The sequence below is a fragment of the Staurois parvus genome, unplaced genomic scaffold, assembly GCF_062004578.1.
Source record: "Staurois parvus isolate SC_StPar_1 unplaced genomic scaffold, SC_StPar_1.0 ptg000713l, whole genome shotgun sequence".
Classification (NCBI taxonomy): Eukaryota; Metazoa; Chordata; class Amphibia; order Anura; family Ranidae; genus Staurois; species Staurois parvus.
In genome coordinates, this window is record NW_028318509.1 from 162,200 (window position 1) to 182,500 (window position 20,301).

At 45.7% G+C, this 20,301-nt stretch overlaps 1 protein-coding gene across 2 annotated transcripts in view; it reads right to left on the minus strand.

The window, feature by feature from the left end:
- Positions 1-2,441: 2,441 nt before the first annotated feature.
- LOC149445746 (ras-related protein Rab-6A) overlaps positions 2,442-20,301 on the minus strand; it is a 35,432-nt gene continuing 17,572 nt past the window's right edge. For both annotated transcript variants that reach the window (XM_089653440.1, XM_089653439.1), the window contains exons 3-6: positions 13,643-13,754; positions 11,841-11,934; positions 11,685-11,751; positions 2,442-3,680 (exon numbers count right to left, since the gene is read on the minus strand). In XM_089653440.1, coding sequence (XP_089509566.1) covers positions 3,616-3,680; positions 11,685-11,751; positions 11,841-11,934; positions 13,643-13,754 — 338 coding nt within the window. In that variant the 3' untranslated portion in view covers positions 2,442-3,615. The remainder of the gene's footprint in view (positions 3,681-11,684; positions 11,752-11,840; positions 11,935-13,642; positions 13,755-20,301) is intronic.

The following is a 20,301-nucleotide window of genomic DNA, read 5'->3' on the forward strand; positions in this document are numbered from 1 at the left end:
AAAAGTACATCTGCAGATCACTGTACATTTCCCAAAGCATTCTGGTGTTCAATAAGAGAAGGGCCCCCGTACATTGGTGGCCATTGAGAAGAATGCTTCTTACATTGGTGGTCAGTGGGAAAAATGCTTCTTACATTGGTGGTCATTGAGAAGAATGCTTCTTACATTGGTGGTCATTGAGAAGAATGCTTCTTACATTGGTGGTCATTGAGAAGAATGCTTCTTACATTGGTGGTCAGTGGAAAAATGCTTCTTACATTGGTCAGTGGGAAAAAGGCTTCTTATATTGGTGGTCACTGAGAAGAATGCTTCTTACATTGGTGGTCAGTGGGAAAAATGCTTCTTACAGTGGTGGTCATTGAGAAGAATGCTTCTTACATTGGTGGTCATTGAGAAGAATGCTTCTTACATTGGTGGTCATTGAGAAGAATGCTTCTTACATTGGTGGTCAGTGGAAAAATGCTTCTTACATTGGTCAGTGGGAAAAAGGCTTCTTACATTGGTGGTCATTGAGAAGAATGCTTCTTACATTGGTGGTCAGTGGAAAAATGCTTCTTACATTGCTGGTCAGTGGGAAAAATTCTTCTTACAATGGTGGCTAATGGGAAAAAATGCTCCACTTACAGACAACGAAAATCTGACAATTAGGAGAAGAAGCTCCACTGGGCCAATGCCAAAAGCTCTGCCAAGTACATTATAAGGCGTGACATTTGAATTCCCAGAATGGACTGAAAAAAAAAAATGTAGTCCCCTTGTGAAGCGATGGCTTTTCTAGATGACCGTGCCACTGCTGGAAACATTTCTGGAGTTTGCGCAGTATCTTTGTCGTGGGGCACTGTCCGGAAATGTCATCAAATCCGTGTCCTTCTAAGGCATTTTTTTAAATTTTGGAAACAACCAAAAGTCACAGGGTACTAAATAAGGGGAGTAAGGTGGTTGGTCAAGTTTCAGAATGGATTTCTGGGCCAGGAACACATGCACATTTAACTAATCACATGCAGGAGCATTGTCGTGGTGGAGAATCCACTTGTCAGGCCAAAGGTCTGGTCTTTCTCCAAACAGATTCCTGTAACCTTTTCATTTTCCACATTTGCGTCCACTCTGTGTTTTGGCTGCTCACTTCATCATGGACATCTTTGTGCCCCTCAAACCGCTTATGCCATTAAAAAACACCTTCTTTCTTCATGGAACATTCACCATAAGCCTGTTGTAACAGAGCGAAAACTTCACTCATTCCTTCTACTACTCCGTATAGACTGAGTCACCCGTTCTGGGACCTAGGTGAGTTCAAGTTAGAACATGTCAGAACACGTTCGAGTACAAATGGCGGTGTGACTGCCAATTTTCACACAAAAGTTGATGTTAATCCACCCCTCCAGATTCCTATCACTTATTTTCTGCCAACAGTGTAACACACATTAAAATATAGTGGAAAAAGCAGCTGGAACACCAAAGTTAACCAGTAAAAAAAACCTTCAGAAGCATATAATAAATAAATAGGTGCAGCGCTACAAAAACACAATAGTATTGTTCGTGAGTATATATATATATATATATATATATATATATATACACACACACACACCAGTAAGTGACAGTCTGTGCAGGTCTAGGCACAAATAAGCTGTTGAATCCACAAATAGTGCTCCAAATCGTGAGGTAAAACTACGCACTCACCAGATGCGTAAAGTAAATACGCATTAAAATACACTGTAGAGGTCCCCTTTAGGAATTGGATAAAATCCTAATCCGGGCTAATCCTCCTTCTAGGTGTGATGGTGCCTGCCAGGAGCTCACGGGTAGGTACAGGATCCAACTGGCCAGAGATCCCTTTAAGGGATGGACGGGTGTAGAAGCCTGCTTTAAGGGACTCCCTTCTCTGGATGCTTAAGGTTGGCTGGATCAGGAAGGGCTCTATAAATAAATCGCTCCGTGCAGGAGACCACAGAGAATGCCCATAGTGTAGTAGGTATTAAATCAGCAATTAAGATGGCGCTGGCGGTGTGACGTCACGGTTGTCTTTTGCTCCTGCTAACGCGTTTCGTGCGCACGCTCTTCTTCAGAGGGTGGATACCAATGATGTGTTTTTGTAGCGCTGCACCTATTTATTTACTAAGTTTAACACACGCATGTTATTCCTTCTACAACTCCGTATAGACTGAGTCACCCGTTCTGGGACCTAGGTGAGTTCAAGTTAGAACATGTCAGAACACGCTCCAGTACAAATGGTGATGTGACTCCCCACCTTAGTGCTACGCCGTGGGCAATCCAGGAATTAAATTGTCACACCGTGTACAAAGCCACCGTCAAGCAGAAGATCAATCCATCACTGGTCACAGAAACCCCTGGTAACATCTTTGGGAACCCTGGTTGAGAAAGGCAGCTCTAAAGACGTGTAGGTACACAGCAAGAACAGTTGATCACAAAAAGATGGACATTCCTTATAACCAAGAGAGAAATCATTCCTTTATTGGCATTCTGTGCGATGGACAGAAAACAAACTACTTCAGAAGGCCCATTGTTCACCATAACTTTGTCAAGTTGCAGAGAGCTTGAGGAACTTGTCTCTATAGCCCCCATGACCGCTTTCCAGCCAAACTCACCCCGCTACGGTCACCACCGCAATAAGGGAGCGGCTCTCTTTGTCGCATTCCGCTGTGCATCGCGAGGTACTCCATTATGCCATCGCACGCAGGGTTTTTTTTTTTTTTAGTGATTTTTCTCTGTGACACTCTAAAGTGCAATATATTTAACTTTATTTAATTAAAAAAAAAAAGAAAAAAATTGTTAATAAAAGGATTAACTATTTAAAGCAGCAGTTCACACCTTTGTAAACGGGAACGTGCTGCGTTATAAAACAGGACCGAGCATGACCACAGATTAATAATGCTTTTATTCCCCCCCCTCCCAATAGTATGCAAAGGCCAGCAACCGGGAGGCAGCCATTTTTGTACATTTTAACACCAAATATAAATGCCCAGTACATGGTCCACGAAGAACCACCAAGGCTGCTTACAACATGGCTGTTACTATGGGAGCCAATTCATATGGAAGCAATGTTTCATTTCTTAGCCTAGCTGGCACTCCCGAGAGAACAGATAACTGGGGTCAGGAGTCCAGGGTTCAAAATGGCTGCCACAACGGACAACCCCTTAAAGGGTTACACCATTTTTGGAACCTTTGCAGACTGTGGTCACGGTTGGTACATACACCCATGCACTAGAATGACTGTACAATTTCTTTACTGAGCTGCAGAGATACTCGGGATCCTCCTAGGATGCCATAACTCTCCTCGGCAGATGTGAACTGTGGCTTTAACACAGGACAATAACAGGCAGTATTTTTTTTTTTTTTTCTCGTGACACCATTTGAGTTTCATTTAAATAATGAAGACACTGTATATATATTTATATATATTGGATGAGCCTGTGCAGCTAAATTGTTCGTAGAGTCACCAGAAGACAGCCAGCGATGGACAGGTGAGGAAGGCGCGCCGATATTCACACTGCGGTTAATGAAAAAAGTTAATGGAGGGGGGAGAGGGGTGTAGTGACATTCTGAAAGAGGGGGTGGGGAGAGGCCATGAAGGATTCTGGGAGAGGAGGCGGGGTTGTATTAACAGGAACAGCCGCCTTCGCTGACGGGGGCTTCTTGGGGCTTTTCCAGTTTGATGTCGATCACTGTTGAGAGAGTTAAGGAAAACAGATTTTTCTCAGGAATCAGAACTTAGCTGTTGGGAGGAAAGGACATACATTTTCCTGCGGCTTCTATGTGAAGTCGCAGAGCAGCAATCAAACAATATGCAGGCCAGGAGTGACTGTTAAAGTCCCAAAGTATCACATAGTGCTGGCCATAGCATTGGGGCCCAGGTGGCTAATCGTAAGGGTGGACTCCTGGCCTCCCGCTAAAAGAAATGATTGATTAATATTTTATATCCTGTTATCAGTTTACTTACATCAACCTAACAGTGAACACCAGGGAATATTTAAAATGTTATCACATGGAACAATCAAAAGAACTAAACTGGTTCAAGGCTTTTTTTTTTAACTTAATCTATTCTATAGATTAAGGTAAAAAAACCTCCTGTGTGCAGCCCCCCCCCCCCCCTATACTTACCTGAGCCAGATCTCAATCCAGCGATGTGCATAAGAGCTGCAGGTATCCCGGGTCTTTCTCTCCTTATTGGCTCATACCTGTCAGGATCCTGTCTACGGCAGGAGTTCTGGAAGATCTGGCATTTCTGCCAGTACTTTACATGGCCGCAGAAGTACACATCAGCCTCAGTCTGGTGCCAGACGGCCTTTATAAGGAGGTTCATTACTTCCTCAAGTTGCTGGATGATCTCTAGCTCCCCGTGCCCTGTTCCTGTTTCCTGTGATTCTGACCTGTGATTTCCTGTTACCGACTCGGCTTGCTCCTGGACCTGTCTACTCTGATTTACCCCTGATCTGAGCTTAGGCTTGGCTTACGGATACTCTCTCTCGCTCATCTGTGTATGACCTCGGCTATCCCATCTGACTACGTCTAATCTGATTCCCACCTGGTACCTGACCTTGGCTTGAACCGACTACCCAGGAAACATCTAAATCCCGGAAGGGCTTGCATACCACGCCAAGGCGCCTCCTGTCTGCAGATCTATCTCCGTGCACCAACCGTGCTTCTGAGTGGACCACCAACCAGCACTCCTACAGGCGATCTGTGCAACTTTGGACCAGACTCCCGCTGTCCCACTCTCAGGGGAGTCAGGAACTTAGTCACAAGGGAAGCCCTCTCTCCATTGGCCTCTATCACCAGGTACGTGATAATACCGTAGCATGAACCATTGCTCTTGCTGCTCTCAATCGCAGCCTGTGAGCCAATGAGAAGAGAGCAGGGATGAGACCCGAGACGTGCTGTGTGTGTGAATGGTCAATGACAATTCACAGGAGAGTGGCCCGAGAACAAGCCTGTCTGCTTGAGTGCCCCCATAGCAAGTGGCTCCCTATTGGGGGCACTCAGTGGGTGGAAGGAGCCAGGACTGCTGGAGGGAGACCCAAAAAGAATTGGATCAGGGCTGTTCTGTACAAAACCACTGCACAGAGCAGGCAAGTATAACATATTTTCTCTTAAATGCCTTCCTTTAGGAGAACTTTAAATCTAGTTGTAAATGAAACTAGTGGAAGTACCTGAAATTGGGGAATCAGCTGTTTGTATTGTCATGCGAGGCTGAGCGCAGACTGAGAAGGGAGCGGGGACTAGGCCAGAGACGTGCTGTGTATGTGAATGGGTAATGTCAATTCACAGGAGAGCGGCTCGAGAGCAAGCCTGTCTGCTTGAGTGCCCCCATAGCAAGAGGCTGCCTATTGGGGGGGGCACTCAGTGGGTGGAAGGAGCCAGGACTGATGGAGGGAGACCCAAAAAGAATTGGATCAGGGCTGTTCTGTACAAAACCACTGCACAGAGCAGGCAAGTATAACATGTTTATAATTTTTTTTTTTCTTAAATGCTTTTCTTTAGAACAGTGGTTCTCAACCTTCCTAATTCCGTGACCCTTTAATACAGTTCCTCATGTTGTGGTGACCCCCAACCAAAAAATTGTTTACCCAGTAATTATAATTCATGAATGTCGTTTTACCTCCAATACTGTTGCTTTCAACACAGTAGCTGCTTTTAACAGCGTAGCTGCTTTCAACAAAGCAGCTGCTTTCTACACAGTAGCTGCTCTTTACACATCGGAAATATGTGTTTTCTGATGGTCTTAGGGGACCCCTGTGAAAGGGTCGTTCGACCCCCAAAGGGGTCGCGACCCACAGGTTGAGAACCACTGCTTTAGAAGAACTTTAAATCTACTTGTAAATGAAACTAGTGGAAGTACCTGAAACTGGGGAATCAGCTGTTTGTAATGTCATGCAAGGCCGAGCGCAGACTGGAAGAGGTAAAGCAGCACTAGGAGCCAATCAAGCGTGTTGCACAAAAGTACAGTGCAATAGAGCTAGTGCCAACAATGAATATTTCAACAGGTACCCATAATAAACCACAAAATTAGATATACAATAATAATAATAAAAAATGATTACTGGTGATTCTTACAAGTGTTATAGCCAAGCAGATAGCAGGAGAGGGCTCTAGAGAAGCCGGTTTGTTTTATTATCAAACATGTCGCAGTGCATACAGTCCTGGCCAAAAATCTTGGCACCCCTGCATTTCTGTCAGATAATGCACCAGTTCACACAGAAAATTATTGTAATTACAAATATTTCGGCATTCTCATGTTTATTCTTACACATAAGAGGGATATGGGGAGCTGAGACAGGGGTCTCCCCACCTCTCCAAAGTGAGCTGTGTTCCATGGGCCCCCCACCTGTCATGGAAATTTTGTATTACAGGTTGAACTTTAAATGTGTCATATATTAGTGTTATTCATATGTCTCTCGTGTGGCTTAATTAAAGCTCTGAAGGCTGCAATTAGGCCATGCGCATGTACAATGTATGTATTACAGTACTCAGCTCGGTAATGGATGAGATGGCAGATCTGCGCTTATAGACCGGCGTGCATACCACCACGGCATTCGGTGCGAATGCCGCCGGCGGTAGGCCGCGGGCCTGTATCCACATATCAGCAGCACAGTACCACATGGACTTCATATAGCCAGGCGCCGGGCAGTGCGACCTCTGCGTGTAGGCTCATGTATATCTTACAAACCACTACCGACCTGAACTGTATCTGGATGGATGTGTTTTAATAAAGATCGTAACGGGCCCATTCAGATACAGACTGACACGGTTTAATCTAAGGGATGCTTGTACAGGGAATGGACATACTAGTAGGAGCTGATAGCATGTAAATGATGGGAAAGGGGGAGGGGAGAACTGGTTTTCAGTATAGATAAAAGGAAAGGCTACACTCCAATCAGGATGTACATTCTGTGTATAGACACCCCCTATACATTGTTCTGTGGGAGGGGATTGACCTGACCCCCCTCCTGCGTGGGGGGGGGGGGCGTGTGTGTGCTTGTAATAAAACAGGAGGCTGGGGTTGGAGCCAGTCTCAGAGTGAATTCCAACTGCAACCTGAGAGTGTCGTGTGATCATTCCTGGGTAACGGGAGCTCCATTTTCCCCACATCTCAACAGAGCTAAACCAGTTGGAGGCGCAGGAATCGTGGAGTTTAGCTGCAGTAGCGGAAGTTCGCACAGCTTTATGGGGGATTTCTGCGCATCCAACTGCGGACACTCACGGTAAGGAGAAATTCGTTGAAAGCGAATTTCCAAGACACGCCCAAAGTGACTCACATCACAGTAACAATTGTGAATCATATTTACATAACGTGTGTGAAAACAGCCACTTGTCCCAAATTGGAAGCCTGCATGATAAAGTGACAACACAGGAGCACAATTAGAAGATTGGGCAGAGTGCAGCCACTGTAGAATAGGAAGTGCCTGAAAGAAGTCCTTCATGGGAAGATCACGCGGCATATCAATGAAAACAGGACATTTATTAATATTGAGAATTACTTTGGAAATGACATACATATGGTAAAACTTAGGATTTTGTTATTTCTCCACATTTACATGCTGGCAAAGCTTTCCAGCAGAAATGATGATGACATCCAAAATCTGTTACTGGCACTTTTGCTGAACAACTGGTAAATATAAAAGACAAATATGAAAAAGGAAGACAACTTCCTGCTCTGTGCAGAAGCTTTGCATAGTGTAGCCCCAATCCTCCTCTTCTGGGTTCCCCCCGCCGACGCCCCTGGCTCTTCCTGCCTTCCAAAAAAAACCCACCTAGCAAGCCACTTGCTTGGGGGGGTGTACCGAAGCACGCTGCCTGTGTCCATAGACACAGACAGTAAGGCACACCCCACCCCCTGGTCATTGGATTTGAATGAAAGCAGCAGGAGCCAATGGCTCCCACTGCTATCAATCTGCTCTGTAAGGGAAATGAGAGCCGCTGCTCCCCTGCACAGTGCTGGATCGAGATCAGGCAAGTATGTGGAGGGGGGAGAGTGATTCTGGACACAGAAGGTTTTTTTACATTAATGAAGTGAATGCATGAAGGTAAAAAAAAAAAACCTTGAGGCTTTAGAACCATTTTAATCTAACAAACAATGTGCATTTGTTCTATATCTTTTTTTTTTTTTTCTATGAAGCCTGCAGAGCATTTCAACCTTGCTCTGCTGCCATGGAGGCATTTGTAGTAACCAACTGTTGCAGACATGCAAAGCCATGCTATATGAAAAGCATCGCCAGGATCCCCCCACTCTGTGACGCAGGTAACCTTGGAAAGGCGGTGGGGTGTGGATTTTGGGGAAGGGGTATGTGACAACGTTTACTTTACCTTTAAGCAACAAAAATATTTTACAGGAGAGTGCCCCTTTAAGGACCTTGATGCAAAGTGAAATGGGACTCGGCTTGGGAAAGCATTAAAGTGCTTTCATCTTCATTTAGCAAACTGCGCCAGACAAATGCCTGACAGGTTACCATGGCGACGCCTGCATTCCCCTTGCACCAGTTTTCAGAAACATCTCTCTTTGTAGTTAAGATCATCAATATAGCGGCTTGTCTCCTTGCTGTACACACACAGAGACATTGTCACAGAAGGATAGCTTTGTCTGCTTTTTGACGCATCCAGACAAAACAGAGGAAATCTCCGACAAAGAAAGATGACGGCGCGAAGATTGGAGAGCCCTGGATGCGGCTTTTAAAGTCTGATCAGTGACAAAGGACACAACGCACATAAAACGTGACCGAGAGCGGACGCTGCTGTGCCCCGTATCTCACCCCAATTATCGAACGACATGCCGCGTTCTGTCACATGCGCCAGCATATAACCGCTCGTCTGATCGCTTTTCCAGTATAATTAGCACATTGGCCACAAAATATCTGTTCTGCCTATTTTCAGAGTAGAATTGGTAAAAAAAAACAAAAAAAAAAAAACTTGTGCCTGTGGTGCCACAGGGATGGTATTGGCTAGCTCCTATTTGGAAACCTATCTAAATGCTATTGTGTCACCCTAATAAGCGGATACCAATAGCATCCTCCCTCCCAAGTGTACACATTTTTGGGTTGCTCCACAGACAGATCCTACCAATACACCTGCCTTCTATAGTCTATGGGCATAGACGGGGTACATATGAGCTCAGAGAACCCAAGACACAGGGCTTTGGCATTTATTTTACCTCTTGAGCTCACCAAAGGGGAAAGCTACCCTGACCTTAGTGACAGTCCCAAGGAAACACGCTGGTGACAAAACAGGTTGGGGATTTCGCATTAGGTCACAGGGCTTGGTTATCTGGCTTTAGGCCAAGGGGCAGGGGGGTTCCTGGAGAGAGTTATTGGGGCTCATGGGGATCTTGGAGCTTGAGAGGTATCCTGGTGGGGATCTTGGGGCTTGAGAGGTATCCTGGGCCTTGAGAGGTATCCTCATGGGGATCTTGGGGCTTGAGAGGTATCCTGTGTCATATGCTGAATATACTTTGGCTGGTATAGCTCTACAAGAGAACAAAGAGTGGATGCACAAGCAGTGGGACTGAAAACTATTAATACAGTTCTTTTTTTGATGAAAGAGTTGCTTTAAGAATTAGCAATCCAATGGCTGAACAAAGCTGTCTGAGTGCTTTCGCCCAACTTTTGCCCTAGGGCAGTGGTCGGCAAGCCGCGGCTCGCGAGCCACATGCGGCTCTTTACACATTTTAATGCGGCTCTTCTGTGTGCCGGGCGCCCGCTCCCCTCCCTCCTCTCGGGCGGCCGCCCCAAAAGTCAGGACTCTGCAGCTAGCCCAGCAATGGGCAAACTACGGCCCGGCGGACCTTTTAATCCTGCGGAGTGTGGCAAACATTGGCTGTCAGGATGTAGGCGGGGCAGCGTGACGAACTCCTCTCCTCTCACAGTCCGCCCTGAAGACCGGAACGGCGCGGGAACACGGCGAGAGGAACGCGCGGAGCAAAGGTAAGTGAATTGACACAATATGGGGAATGAATTACTATATGGGGGATGAATTACTATATGGGGGATGAATTACTATATGGGGGATGAATTACTATATGGGGGATGAATTACTATATGGTGGATAAATTACTATATGGGGGGTGAATTACTATATGGCGGATGAATTACTATGGGGGATGAATTACTATATGGGGGATGAATTACTATATGGGGGATGAATTACTATATGGGGGATGAATTACTATGGGGCATGAATTACTATATGGGGGATGTATTTTCAGTTTTAAAAATGTGGCTCTCAAAATAAATTTCAATCGTGGTTTTGGCGAGATTTGGCTCAGTTGAAAAAAAAGGTTGCCCACCACTGGCCTAGGGGTCTGAGAAATAAAGTTGTACAACCTAGCACAGAATTTTCCCAAATCAGGAAAAGTTCAGAAGTATCAACACTGAAGAAAATGGGAAATTCCAAATATTTTTACCCTCCTCTGTACAATTAAAGAAGACTTCCATCTTTTGCAAAAAATAAATAAATAAATAAATAAATAATTGCACCCATGTGCAAAGCACTGCAACTGTGATCAGTAGATTACAGATGCAAGGCTCTGGCTCCTGCAGACTCTTCACCCAGCTCAGGTCCGTACCGAGGTATGGACCTTCAAGTGTGGTGGTGGCAGCACTGAACATGTGCTCAATGGAGATTATTAGTCCCTACACTGTGGGGGCAAATAGGACTTTTTTCATTCACAGATCTCTGTACATGAATGTTGCGACTTTGCTGGAATAGCAAGGGAAAATGTCACCAGCCCACGGAGGATCACCAACATGGGTCCAAAGGTTTTAATGAATGGCATGTGACCTGATGAAGGGGTCCTGTGAGACTCCGAAACACTGCCTTGCTGTAACTATGTGATCGTCACATGCCTGATGAAGGGGTCCTGCGAGACTCCGAAACGTTGCCTTGCTGTAACTATGTGATCGTTCATTAACCTCTTCACGCGGCCTCCTGGTGTCTGGGCCTAGACGCCGAGCGGCCACACATTTGCGTTCTATTAAAAAAAACATATGTGCTCGCCCTGCGCGCTCCCAGCACACATGTCCGGTACTCCCGGAAAGGTCCCGGTCTCCTCTTTCGACTGGGACCTTTCCCGATCATGTGACCGCCGTGACGTGTCACGGCGGTCACGATACCTAAACCCCGCCCCGCTCGTCCCGGCTTCTGAAACTCTTAAAGGGCCGGGAGGAGCCGGCATGCAGGGGTTAAACCTTTTGGACCCATATTGGTGATCCTCGGTGTGCTGGTGATATTCTCCCTTGCTGATTCTGTTCGGTTCCAGCCGTTTGTTGCTGCAGCACCCACTTATACACACAGCCATGTTTAACGCAGGAACGTGTGCGTTTGGATTGTACACTTGCATTTGCTGGAAGAGCCACGCTGAACTCTGTAAAGGGGGGGTTGTGAACTCTGAGGATGGTTAGAAAAACAGATTCAGCTTTTAAATGGTAATGGTGGACCAGAGAAGCTTTCCTCTATAATAAGACCAGCTCTTTGCCCTCCAGCACTCGGCTATGTGGTCTCTCGGCCTGAGGATTCTGGAGACTGATGCTCAAACAGAACCAGCCAGTCACAAGCTGTGTGTGAACAGTCTCCATAGCATTACACTGACACAGGCCCCAAGGCCAAAGACCATTGGCCATGACCCCTTGGAAGGTAAATACCATATATACTGAATGTTCTCGGACACAGGGAAAGGATACTGTCTTCTCTGCTCTTGTCCTGTGAACTTTCCATGCCGGGCAGCGCGGCTGCCACACGTCTGAAAAGCTGGAAGACACAAGAAAAGAAAGCAATAAATGTAGCAGGAAACGATGAATGGGTGGGACATGGGGGCACAGCCAGAAGCAGCTCCTTACCTGTTTTACATTGTATCCGGCTTTAGCGCTGGTTTCGATAAACATTACATTCAGCTCCTTGGCTTTCCTCTCTCCTTCCTCTATGGACACTTGCCTGTGTAAGAAATAAACCAGCCCATGTTATCTCAAGGAAGATCCCCAATAATAATCACTAATGTATATCAGCAAATCAATGAACTCAGGGTCCAAAAAACAAACCAAAAAAAAAAGAAAAACTGTAAAGCCACACACATGTCTATATTCTAGGTTTCATTTATTTTTTGGTCTTGTTCTCTGCAGGCTCAATTTCTGTAGCATTTCCACCATGGTGCACGTGGTTCTTGTCCTTTTACAAACAAGCTATGTCTACTCACGGCTTCTAGCTGCTCACTATTGATGAGCTGGGGGCATGTATAAGTACAACTGCAGGGCAGGGACTTACCCTGGCCACAGATTATTGCAATTTATAAATGACAACTTCCCGGCAGGCTCACACGCTCCTAAACAGAACATGCACGAGCTCATCACTACTGCCCATGTCAAATGCCTATGGGGTGGATCCAATGGCTTGATTGACAGCTCCACTCCACCCTGCTCTGCCTGGGGGGAATGATGTGTTCTGCTGATTGCCACTGCAAGTCCTACCCACTGACCCAATGATAGCGGACCATGCTGTGCAATGTGCGCTGGTATAGCTGTTCATTGTGTCCTACGTTTTGACAGGGACAATGCGACAGAAAAAGAAGCCTGAACAAGGACTTTCATGGCATGACCAGGTAATGTTTTAATGAAAGTGGCAGATTTCAAAGTACTGAATAATGACTTTAAAAACTTTTTTCATTTTTACCATGTTCATGGCATTTTTAACGATAGGGTTTTTCTTCTATTTTAAAGTTAAAGTGGAGTTCCAGCTGAAAATAAAAAAAATAAAAGTCAGCAGCTACAAAAACTGTAGCTGCCGATTTTTAAAATAGAGCCACTTACCTGTCCCTCGGTCCAGCAGTGTCCTCACCTTGGCTGGTTTCACCGGTCGTCTTCTCTCCCTGGCGCCGGCATCTTCAGTGTGGTCACCCGGCTGTGACAGCTTGCGGCTTCACAGCCGGGTAACCACTGCGCATGTGTGAGAAGCGATGCGCTTTGTGAATGGCCCCGTAGTCTTCTGGGACCTGTCACGTGTCCCACAAGACTACGGGGAGGGAGGACACAACTTCCGCTTCCGATCGCCTCAGGCAATTACAGCGAAAGTGGGAGCTGGTACTTGTCAAATTCTGGAATCGACTCCCCAAAGGTGCCAATCCTTAATGGGGAGCAGAGGGACAAAGACTTAAAGTGGCGCTCCACCCAAAAGGGGAAATTCCGCTTTAAGCTGTTAACGAGAACCTGTCAGCTGCAGTTCCCTTTCAGTGCCACTGATGGACTTCTTGAAGTAATACCAGTTCTGTGTCACACAGGTCATTGTGCTGGATGCTGTAGAGAATATTTTATTGGCAGGACTGGGACCATGTCTAAGTGTCTGCCACTAGCAAGCTCCAGCGCAAGAGGAGTGTCAAAACGCCATCCTGAGAGGTTCCCTTAAGTTATAGGCATGTGTCACACCTAGGGTGACATGCCTGAGAGCATTCCCCACTCCAAAAACATATCTTTTCTTGCTGTTTGTGTCCCAGCTGGACAAATTCTGCTTGTTTATGGTACCAGAAGAAAAAAAAAAAAAAAAAAAAAATCAGGGACAGAGAAAGCAGTAATAACTCAACAGGTTTTCTAACCATCTGACTCCTTTCAAAGCCAGCTGGAGCCCCACTTTAAATTCACATGGTTGACATTACCTCTTATCAGCAAGATCTGTTTTATTCCCCACCAGCATGATGATGACATCACTGCCCCGCTCCGTCCTGACATCATCAATCCACTTTGTCGTTTGTTGGAATGAGTTCACGTCTAATGAGGAATAGCAGGAAGACAGGTTAATAGAGGACAAAGAGAGCTCACACTGCTGAACCCTATAGTGCCTATAGTTCCCTATGGTGCCTTGGCACTCAGACATTTCCCTGCACACTCCCTGTAATGAGGCTTTCCTGCAACCATGGCAAAAATACACATCTAAGAGCAGTCGTCTCTTACATTATCCCTAGATTTAGTGCACTGTGAATTCCATCACTAGTGAGATCCTGGCTCAGCATGCTGCATGTGTACTGGGATGTTGGGGATGGGAAATTGACAGACTGATGGGGGGTTGGATTACGTCATGAGGGGAGGAGGCACTGAATCACGAGGCATAGGGATGGCTCATAGGAATTGAGTCAAGACGTGGTATAAGTCATGAGGCTAGTAAGATCCTGCTTTGAGTAACGGGGCGTGGGACCAAAATTGCTCAACCTCTCTTTCAATATGGTCCATGGAGTGCCGGCTAAAACAGGTGGACTCCTGTCCGCCCTCCAACAGCAAAAAAACCCACAAGGGTGCTGGGGCCACCTACAAACATTAATAGTTTTTATTAGAAAAATTCAAACATTGGACAGCATCATACAAGACTTCCAATGCATTTCAGCTAGCCTGTTCTGATTAAGGAGATCCAGCCAAAACATATTAGCAATTTTGTTTGCTACTGTTGGAGGTTTGCAGACTTTTCATAAAACAATACTATTAAAGATTGTAACTGGCTCCAGCACCTTTGCTTGCACCTTGGTTGGAGTCATGAGGGCTTGAGTGGATCTTGGATTAGGTCACGGGGCTCAGGGAGGAACCATGGACTGAATGACGGTTTCATCTTGGAATGAGTCATGGGGGCTCAGGAGAAATCTTGGATTATGTCACAGAGTCAGGGGGGAAACTTGGATTGAGTCACTGAGGCTCAGAAAGGAATTTTGGACCAAGTCATAAGGGCTCGGTGGGATCTTGCATTAGATCACAGGTGGGAATCTTCTACGGAGTCATGGGGGCTCAGAGAAGAAGTTGGATTATGTCACAGATTTTAGGGAAGGTACTGGTATTACGTCATGGGGGAAGCTTGTATTGAATCACTGGGGATCAGGGAGTAATCTTGGACCACGTCAAGAGGGCTCACTGGGATCTTACATTAAGTCACGGAAATCAAGTGGGAATCCTGGACTAAGTCATGGGGGCGAAGGAGAGATCTTGGATTATGTCAAAGTCAGGGGGGCAACTTGGATTGTGTCACTGGCGCTCAGAGAGGACTTTTGGACCGAGTCATAAGGGCTTGGTGGGATTTTGCATTAGATCACAGAAATCAGGTGGGAATCTTCTACTGAGTCATGGGGACTCATAGGAGAAGTTGGATTATGTCACAGATTTTAGGGAAAATACTGGGATTAAGACATGGGGGCAGTTTGTATTGAGTCACTGGGGCTCAGGGAGGAATCTTGGACCACGTCAAGAGGGTTCACTGGGATCTTACATTAAATCACGGAAATCAAGTGGGAATCCTGGACTGAGTCATGGGGGCTCAGGAGAGATCTTGGATTATGTCAAAGAGTCAGGGGGGCAACTTGGATTGAGTCACTGAGGCTCAGAGTGGAATTTTGGACTGAGTCATAAGGGCTCGGTGGGATCTTGCATTAGATCATAGAAATCAGGTGGGAATCTTCTACTGAGTCATGGGGGCTCATAGGAGAAGTTAGATTATGTCACAGATCATAGGGAAGGTACTGGGATTAACCCTTTGAGGACCGTAAGGTTTTGGAACGCCAAAATAATACATTTTTTTGTTTTTAAAGTTCGTACACTTCAGTTACTGTAACTAAGCCATTTCATGAAATAATTGGCAAAAAGCTAGATCCATTTGTTGTTTGTTGATAAGAACTAATATTTTGACTCAAACCAAAAAAAAAGAGTTAAGTTCTTTATCAGATGATACACGCAATTACAAACATGGGACAAATACGTCCCTTGGTCCTCAAAGGGTTAAAACATGGTGGAATCTTGTATCGAGTCACTAGGGCTCAGGGAGGAATCTTGGACAACGTCAAGAGGGCTCACCGGGATCTTACCTTAAATAACGGAAATCAAGGGGGAACACTGAACTGAGTCATGGGGGCTCAGGGAGATCCCGGATTATATCTCAGAGTTTAGGGAAGTTACTGGGATTAAGGTATGGGGCAATTTGGATTGAGCCACTGGGGCTCGGAGGGATTAGGGGGCTCAGGGAGGAACCTTGGACCAAGTCATGAGGACTTGGATGGATCTTGCCTTAACTCACAGAAATCAGAGGAATATTGGATTGAGTCATGGGGACATCTACATCCAAGTAAGGGGGGGCTTGGAGGATCTTGTATTAGGTCACAGGGCTCTGGAATGAATCTTGAACTGAGTTATGGAGGCTTGGGGGGGGATCTTGGAGCGAGATACAAGGCTCAGGAAGAATCCTGGACTGAGTCATGGAGCTTTGGAATTCTGGATTGAGGACTGCTCTGCACTTAAATATGTGTGCACACTGAACACGTTTCACTTGACCTGAACTAGGAAATCCAGTTAAGTGCGATAAAATTGGCCACATGCACTAATTACTATCATTGACATTAGGGTGGCACACCTGGTGTGGATACATTCCTGATTTATCTGTACTCCTAGGTATACTGTATCCAGTAACTTGAATATTTTCTTGTATCCATCCCCTGACTTGCTTTTTAATAGCTTCTTCACAGAGCTGCACGGAGAGTTCATTTATCTTCATGGTGCAGATTATACCATAATTCCAACCTTTCAGACACGTGTATTTATAGGACAATCATCTAAAACCCCTCGACTATGAACAGGCAATCTCCTGCTCTAACCAACAGACTCTAGAAATGAATTGGCCGCACCAGTGAAGATCTGTGTGTGCCATAATAAAGGGGGGTGTATATTTATGCAATTATTTTACGGTGAGGAAGTTGCATAAAAAAAAAAAAAAACTCTAAACAAACTTAATTTATAAAAACTATTTTAATCCCTCATCTAAAATGATTAAAAGTCATTGCTTGGGTAGTGATCCCTCCAGGGGCGGACTGACCATTTGGATACTCGGGCCCTGCTGAGGGCCCGGGGTCAGTAGGGGGCCCCATGAGATGCCCCTGGTACCTTTTTCATAGGCTTTTTTGAGTTTGGGCAAGGACACAGGGGCCTTATGATCCCCTATTGCCCGGGGGCCCCATAAGTTGTCAGTCCGCCCCTGGATCCCTCTACATAATAAAGTTACCCTTAAGCAGTCTTTATGTTCTTATTTAACAGAACCTGTCAGGATGACAATATGTGAGCTACCACTGCAGACCTGGTTTTAATTTCAAGTAAGCCTGCACAGTTAGAATAGTTAAAGACTGACTATTTAGATTTGTACAAAAGCCCAATTGAGATTGCCTCCCTTGAAAATTTGTGTTATAGAAAAACTTTAGTTTTAGAAGCACTCATTGTGATCAACTACAATGGAACTGTCCACAAATACGAGAGACAGCTGAGCAGAGGAAGAGAAGAAAAACAGATAAGTGGAGAACAAAATGAAGTGAGAGAGAGAGTGAAAAAAAAAAAGAAGAAGAAAAGAGGAAGGAGAGAGAAAAAAGTAATAGTAAAGAGAGGAACAAATAGAGGGAGAGAGAAAAAAAATGTAGAGCAAAAAAATAGACGAAAGAACAAAAGGAAAAAAAAAAGAATAAGGGAAAAAAGAGAGATGGGGGGGGAAATATAACAACATGAGAAAAAAAGGAAAGCGTAACTTTAAAAACAATATATATTGCAAGAGGAAAAAAAAAACAAAGAGGGGGGAGAGAGAAGGAGAGAGGGGGGAGAAAGAAAGGGAGAGAGGGAGAGGGAGGGAGAGAAGAGGAGAAAGGGGGGGGGGGGAGAAGAGGAGAAAGGGGGGGGGGGGAGAAGAGGAGAAAGGGGGGGGGGGGAGAAGAGGAGAAAGGGGGGGGGGGGGGAGAAGAGGAGAAAGGGGGGGGGGAGAAGAGGAGAAAGGGGGGGGGGAGAAGAGGAGAAAGGGGGGGAGAAGAGGAGAAAGGGGGGGAGAAGAGGAGAAAGGGGGGAGAGAAGAGGAGAAAGGGGGGGGGGGGAGAGGAGAAAGGGGGGGGGGAAGAGAGGGGAGAGGGAAAGGGGGGGGAAGAGAGGGGAGAGGGGAAGGGGGGGAAGAGAGGGGAGAGGGGAAGGGGGGGAAGAGAGGGGAGAGGGGAAAGGGGGGGGGAGAGAGGGGAGAGGGGGGGGGAGAGAGGGAGAGAGAGGGGGGGAGAGAGGGAGAGGGGGGAGAGAGGGAGGGGGGGAGGGAGGGGGGGGAGAGAGGGAGGGGGGGAGGGAGGGGGGGGAGAGAGGGAGGGGGGGAGGGAGGGGGGGAGGGAGGGGGGGGAGAGAGGGAGGGAGGGAGAGAGGGAGGAAGGGGGGGAGGGAGGAAGGGGGGGAGGGAGGGAGGGAGAGGGAGGGAGGGGGGAGGGAGAGGGACGGAGGGGGGAGGGAGAGGGGGGGGGAGGGGGGGAGGGAGGGAGAGGGAGGGAGGGAGGGAGGGAGAGGGAAGGAGAGGGAGGGAGAGAGAGAGAGGGAGAGAGAGAGAATGCATGACACAAGATGAAAAATAAAGAGCAAGTTAAAAAAAAAGCTGGGAGAGAAAAAAAAAAACAACAACGGGAGTGAGAAGAAGAGAAAAGATTGAAGAGGGAGAAAACAAATAAAAATGAGAAGAAAAGTAAAGAGCAAAGGAAAAAAAAAACAGCAAGAACAGAAAGAAAAAGCAAAAATTTGGAGAAGGGGAAAAAAAAAAAGGAAAAAAATTAACACCACCACACTAAAAAAAAAAAAAAGTGATCATAGGACAGAGACAGCGATCACTATTGTCCTATTGCCTGAAGTTTTAACTTCATTACTTTATGAGGAATTGAATACAAAACATTACAATACATTTGAATACACATCATATTGTTGCCAAGCACAGCTACATGACAGCCAGCTCCCAGCACAGCAAGGCTTTAGCCACATCACAAGCATCACGATGAGACATGCACGGTACACGGGACACACGTAAAACACACAAGTGAGCACAAGTGACATGCACACAGAGCTCTCCGCTTATAACGGACTATGGCAGCCAGTTGGACAATGTTTTGTTAAGGACAATTAATGAAGAGCACCTGTTACCCAACACATGGGGAATAAGCCATTTGCTGGGCTGAGACAATTTCGAAGGAATCCAAACACAAAAAACGAGAAGCCAGGGCTAAACGTCTGAGGATTGTCCCTGCTGCTTTGTGACCCGACAGACCAAGGTTCCAAGACCAGAGGAATACCGGTTTGTGTTGCCTATGGCCCTTTAATGTTTCTATGGCCATCTGGGACAATGGAAGGTAGCCACCTTCTGCTATGGGCGACAACTAGGACCGACGCTACCAAGGTAGCCTAATATATACGGTGTTCAGCTCAATGGAAAGTTGGGAGAAATTTTCTAGAATATATTAAGAAGTCAAATGAGGTGGAAGGAAAGACTAGTGTGTGTGCTGCTAAAACCGAATCAAACAGTCTTCAACTATTACAATTGTGCAGGCTTAGGGGTGCAAACATCTGGAACGTTTCCCACCATCTACCTACATTCACTTTCTATAAATCTGATTCTTCAGCTTGAGCATCAGAGGTGAAGTCTGATATGATCCTTGATTCAAGATCATCCAGACTTTATAAACTGTCCCAGATTTCCTCAGTGTGCATAACAGTGCACTGAGGTTACAGAAAATATGTAATCATTTTTGGTGAGATTAAGCCATAATAATATTTAGGGATCAATTTCATCTCAAATAATTCAGTTTAAAAGTCTTTGAGCAAAATGTTTATATCCAGTTATCAACCTGACTTTACAAACTGTCCCGTATCTTCTGAGTGTGCTCAACAGTATACTGAAGTTAAAGGAAATCCTTAATAATAAGGTTTTACCCCTTTCATGACCAGTGCATTTTTTTTTGCTAATCAGCACTGCACTACTTTAACCACTTCAAGTCCGGACACTGGACTGCTCAAAGTTATTCCCCCCTGCTCCTTTGTTACCTCACTGCAGAACCTGCACAGAGCGTGAGGTCAAATGACCGGCAACCCCAGCTAATCTCTTCTCTAGGAATTTCAGCAATGGTCAAATACTGTCAAACTGTGCCGAATGGCTACAAGGATGGCATATAGTGGCTTGGCACCCTTAGCCATACAGCACTGGGACTTTACCATTCCTTCCTTAACCACTTCAAGTCCGAACACTTCCCCCCCCCCCTTGCTGTCCAGGCCAATTTTCAGCTTTCAGCGCTATCACACTTTGAATGACGATTGCGCGGTCATGCAACACTGTACCCATATGAATTTTTTAGCATTTTTTGAGACAGATAAAACTTTATTTTGGTGGTATTTATTAACCACTGGGATTTTTATTTTTCTATATAAATGAAAAAGTCTAAAAATTTTGAAAAAAAGTGTTTTTCTTATAAAATTTTGCAAATAAATAATCTTTCTTCATAAATCTTGGCCACAATTTATTCCA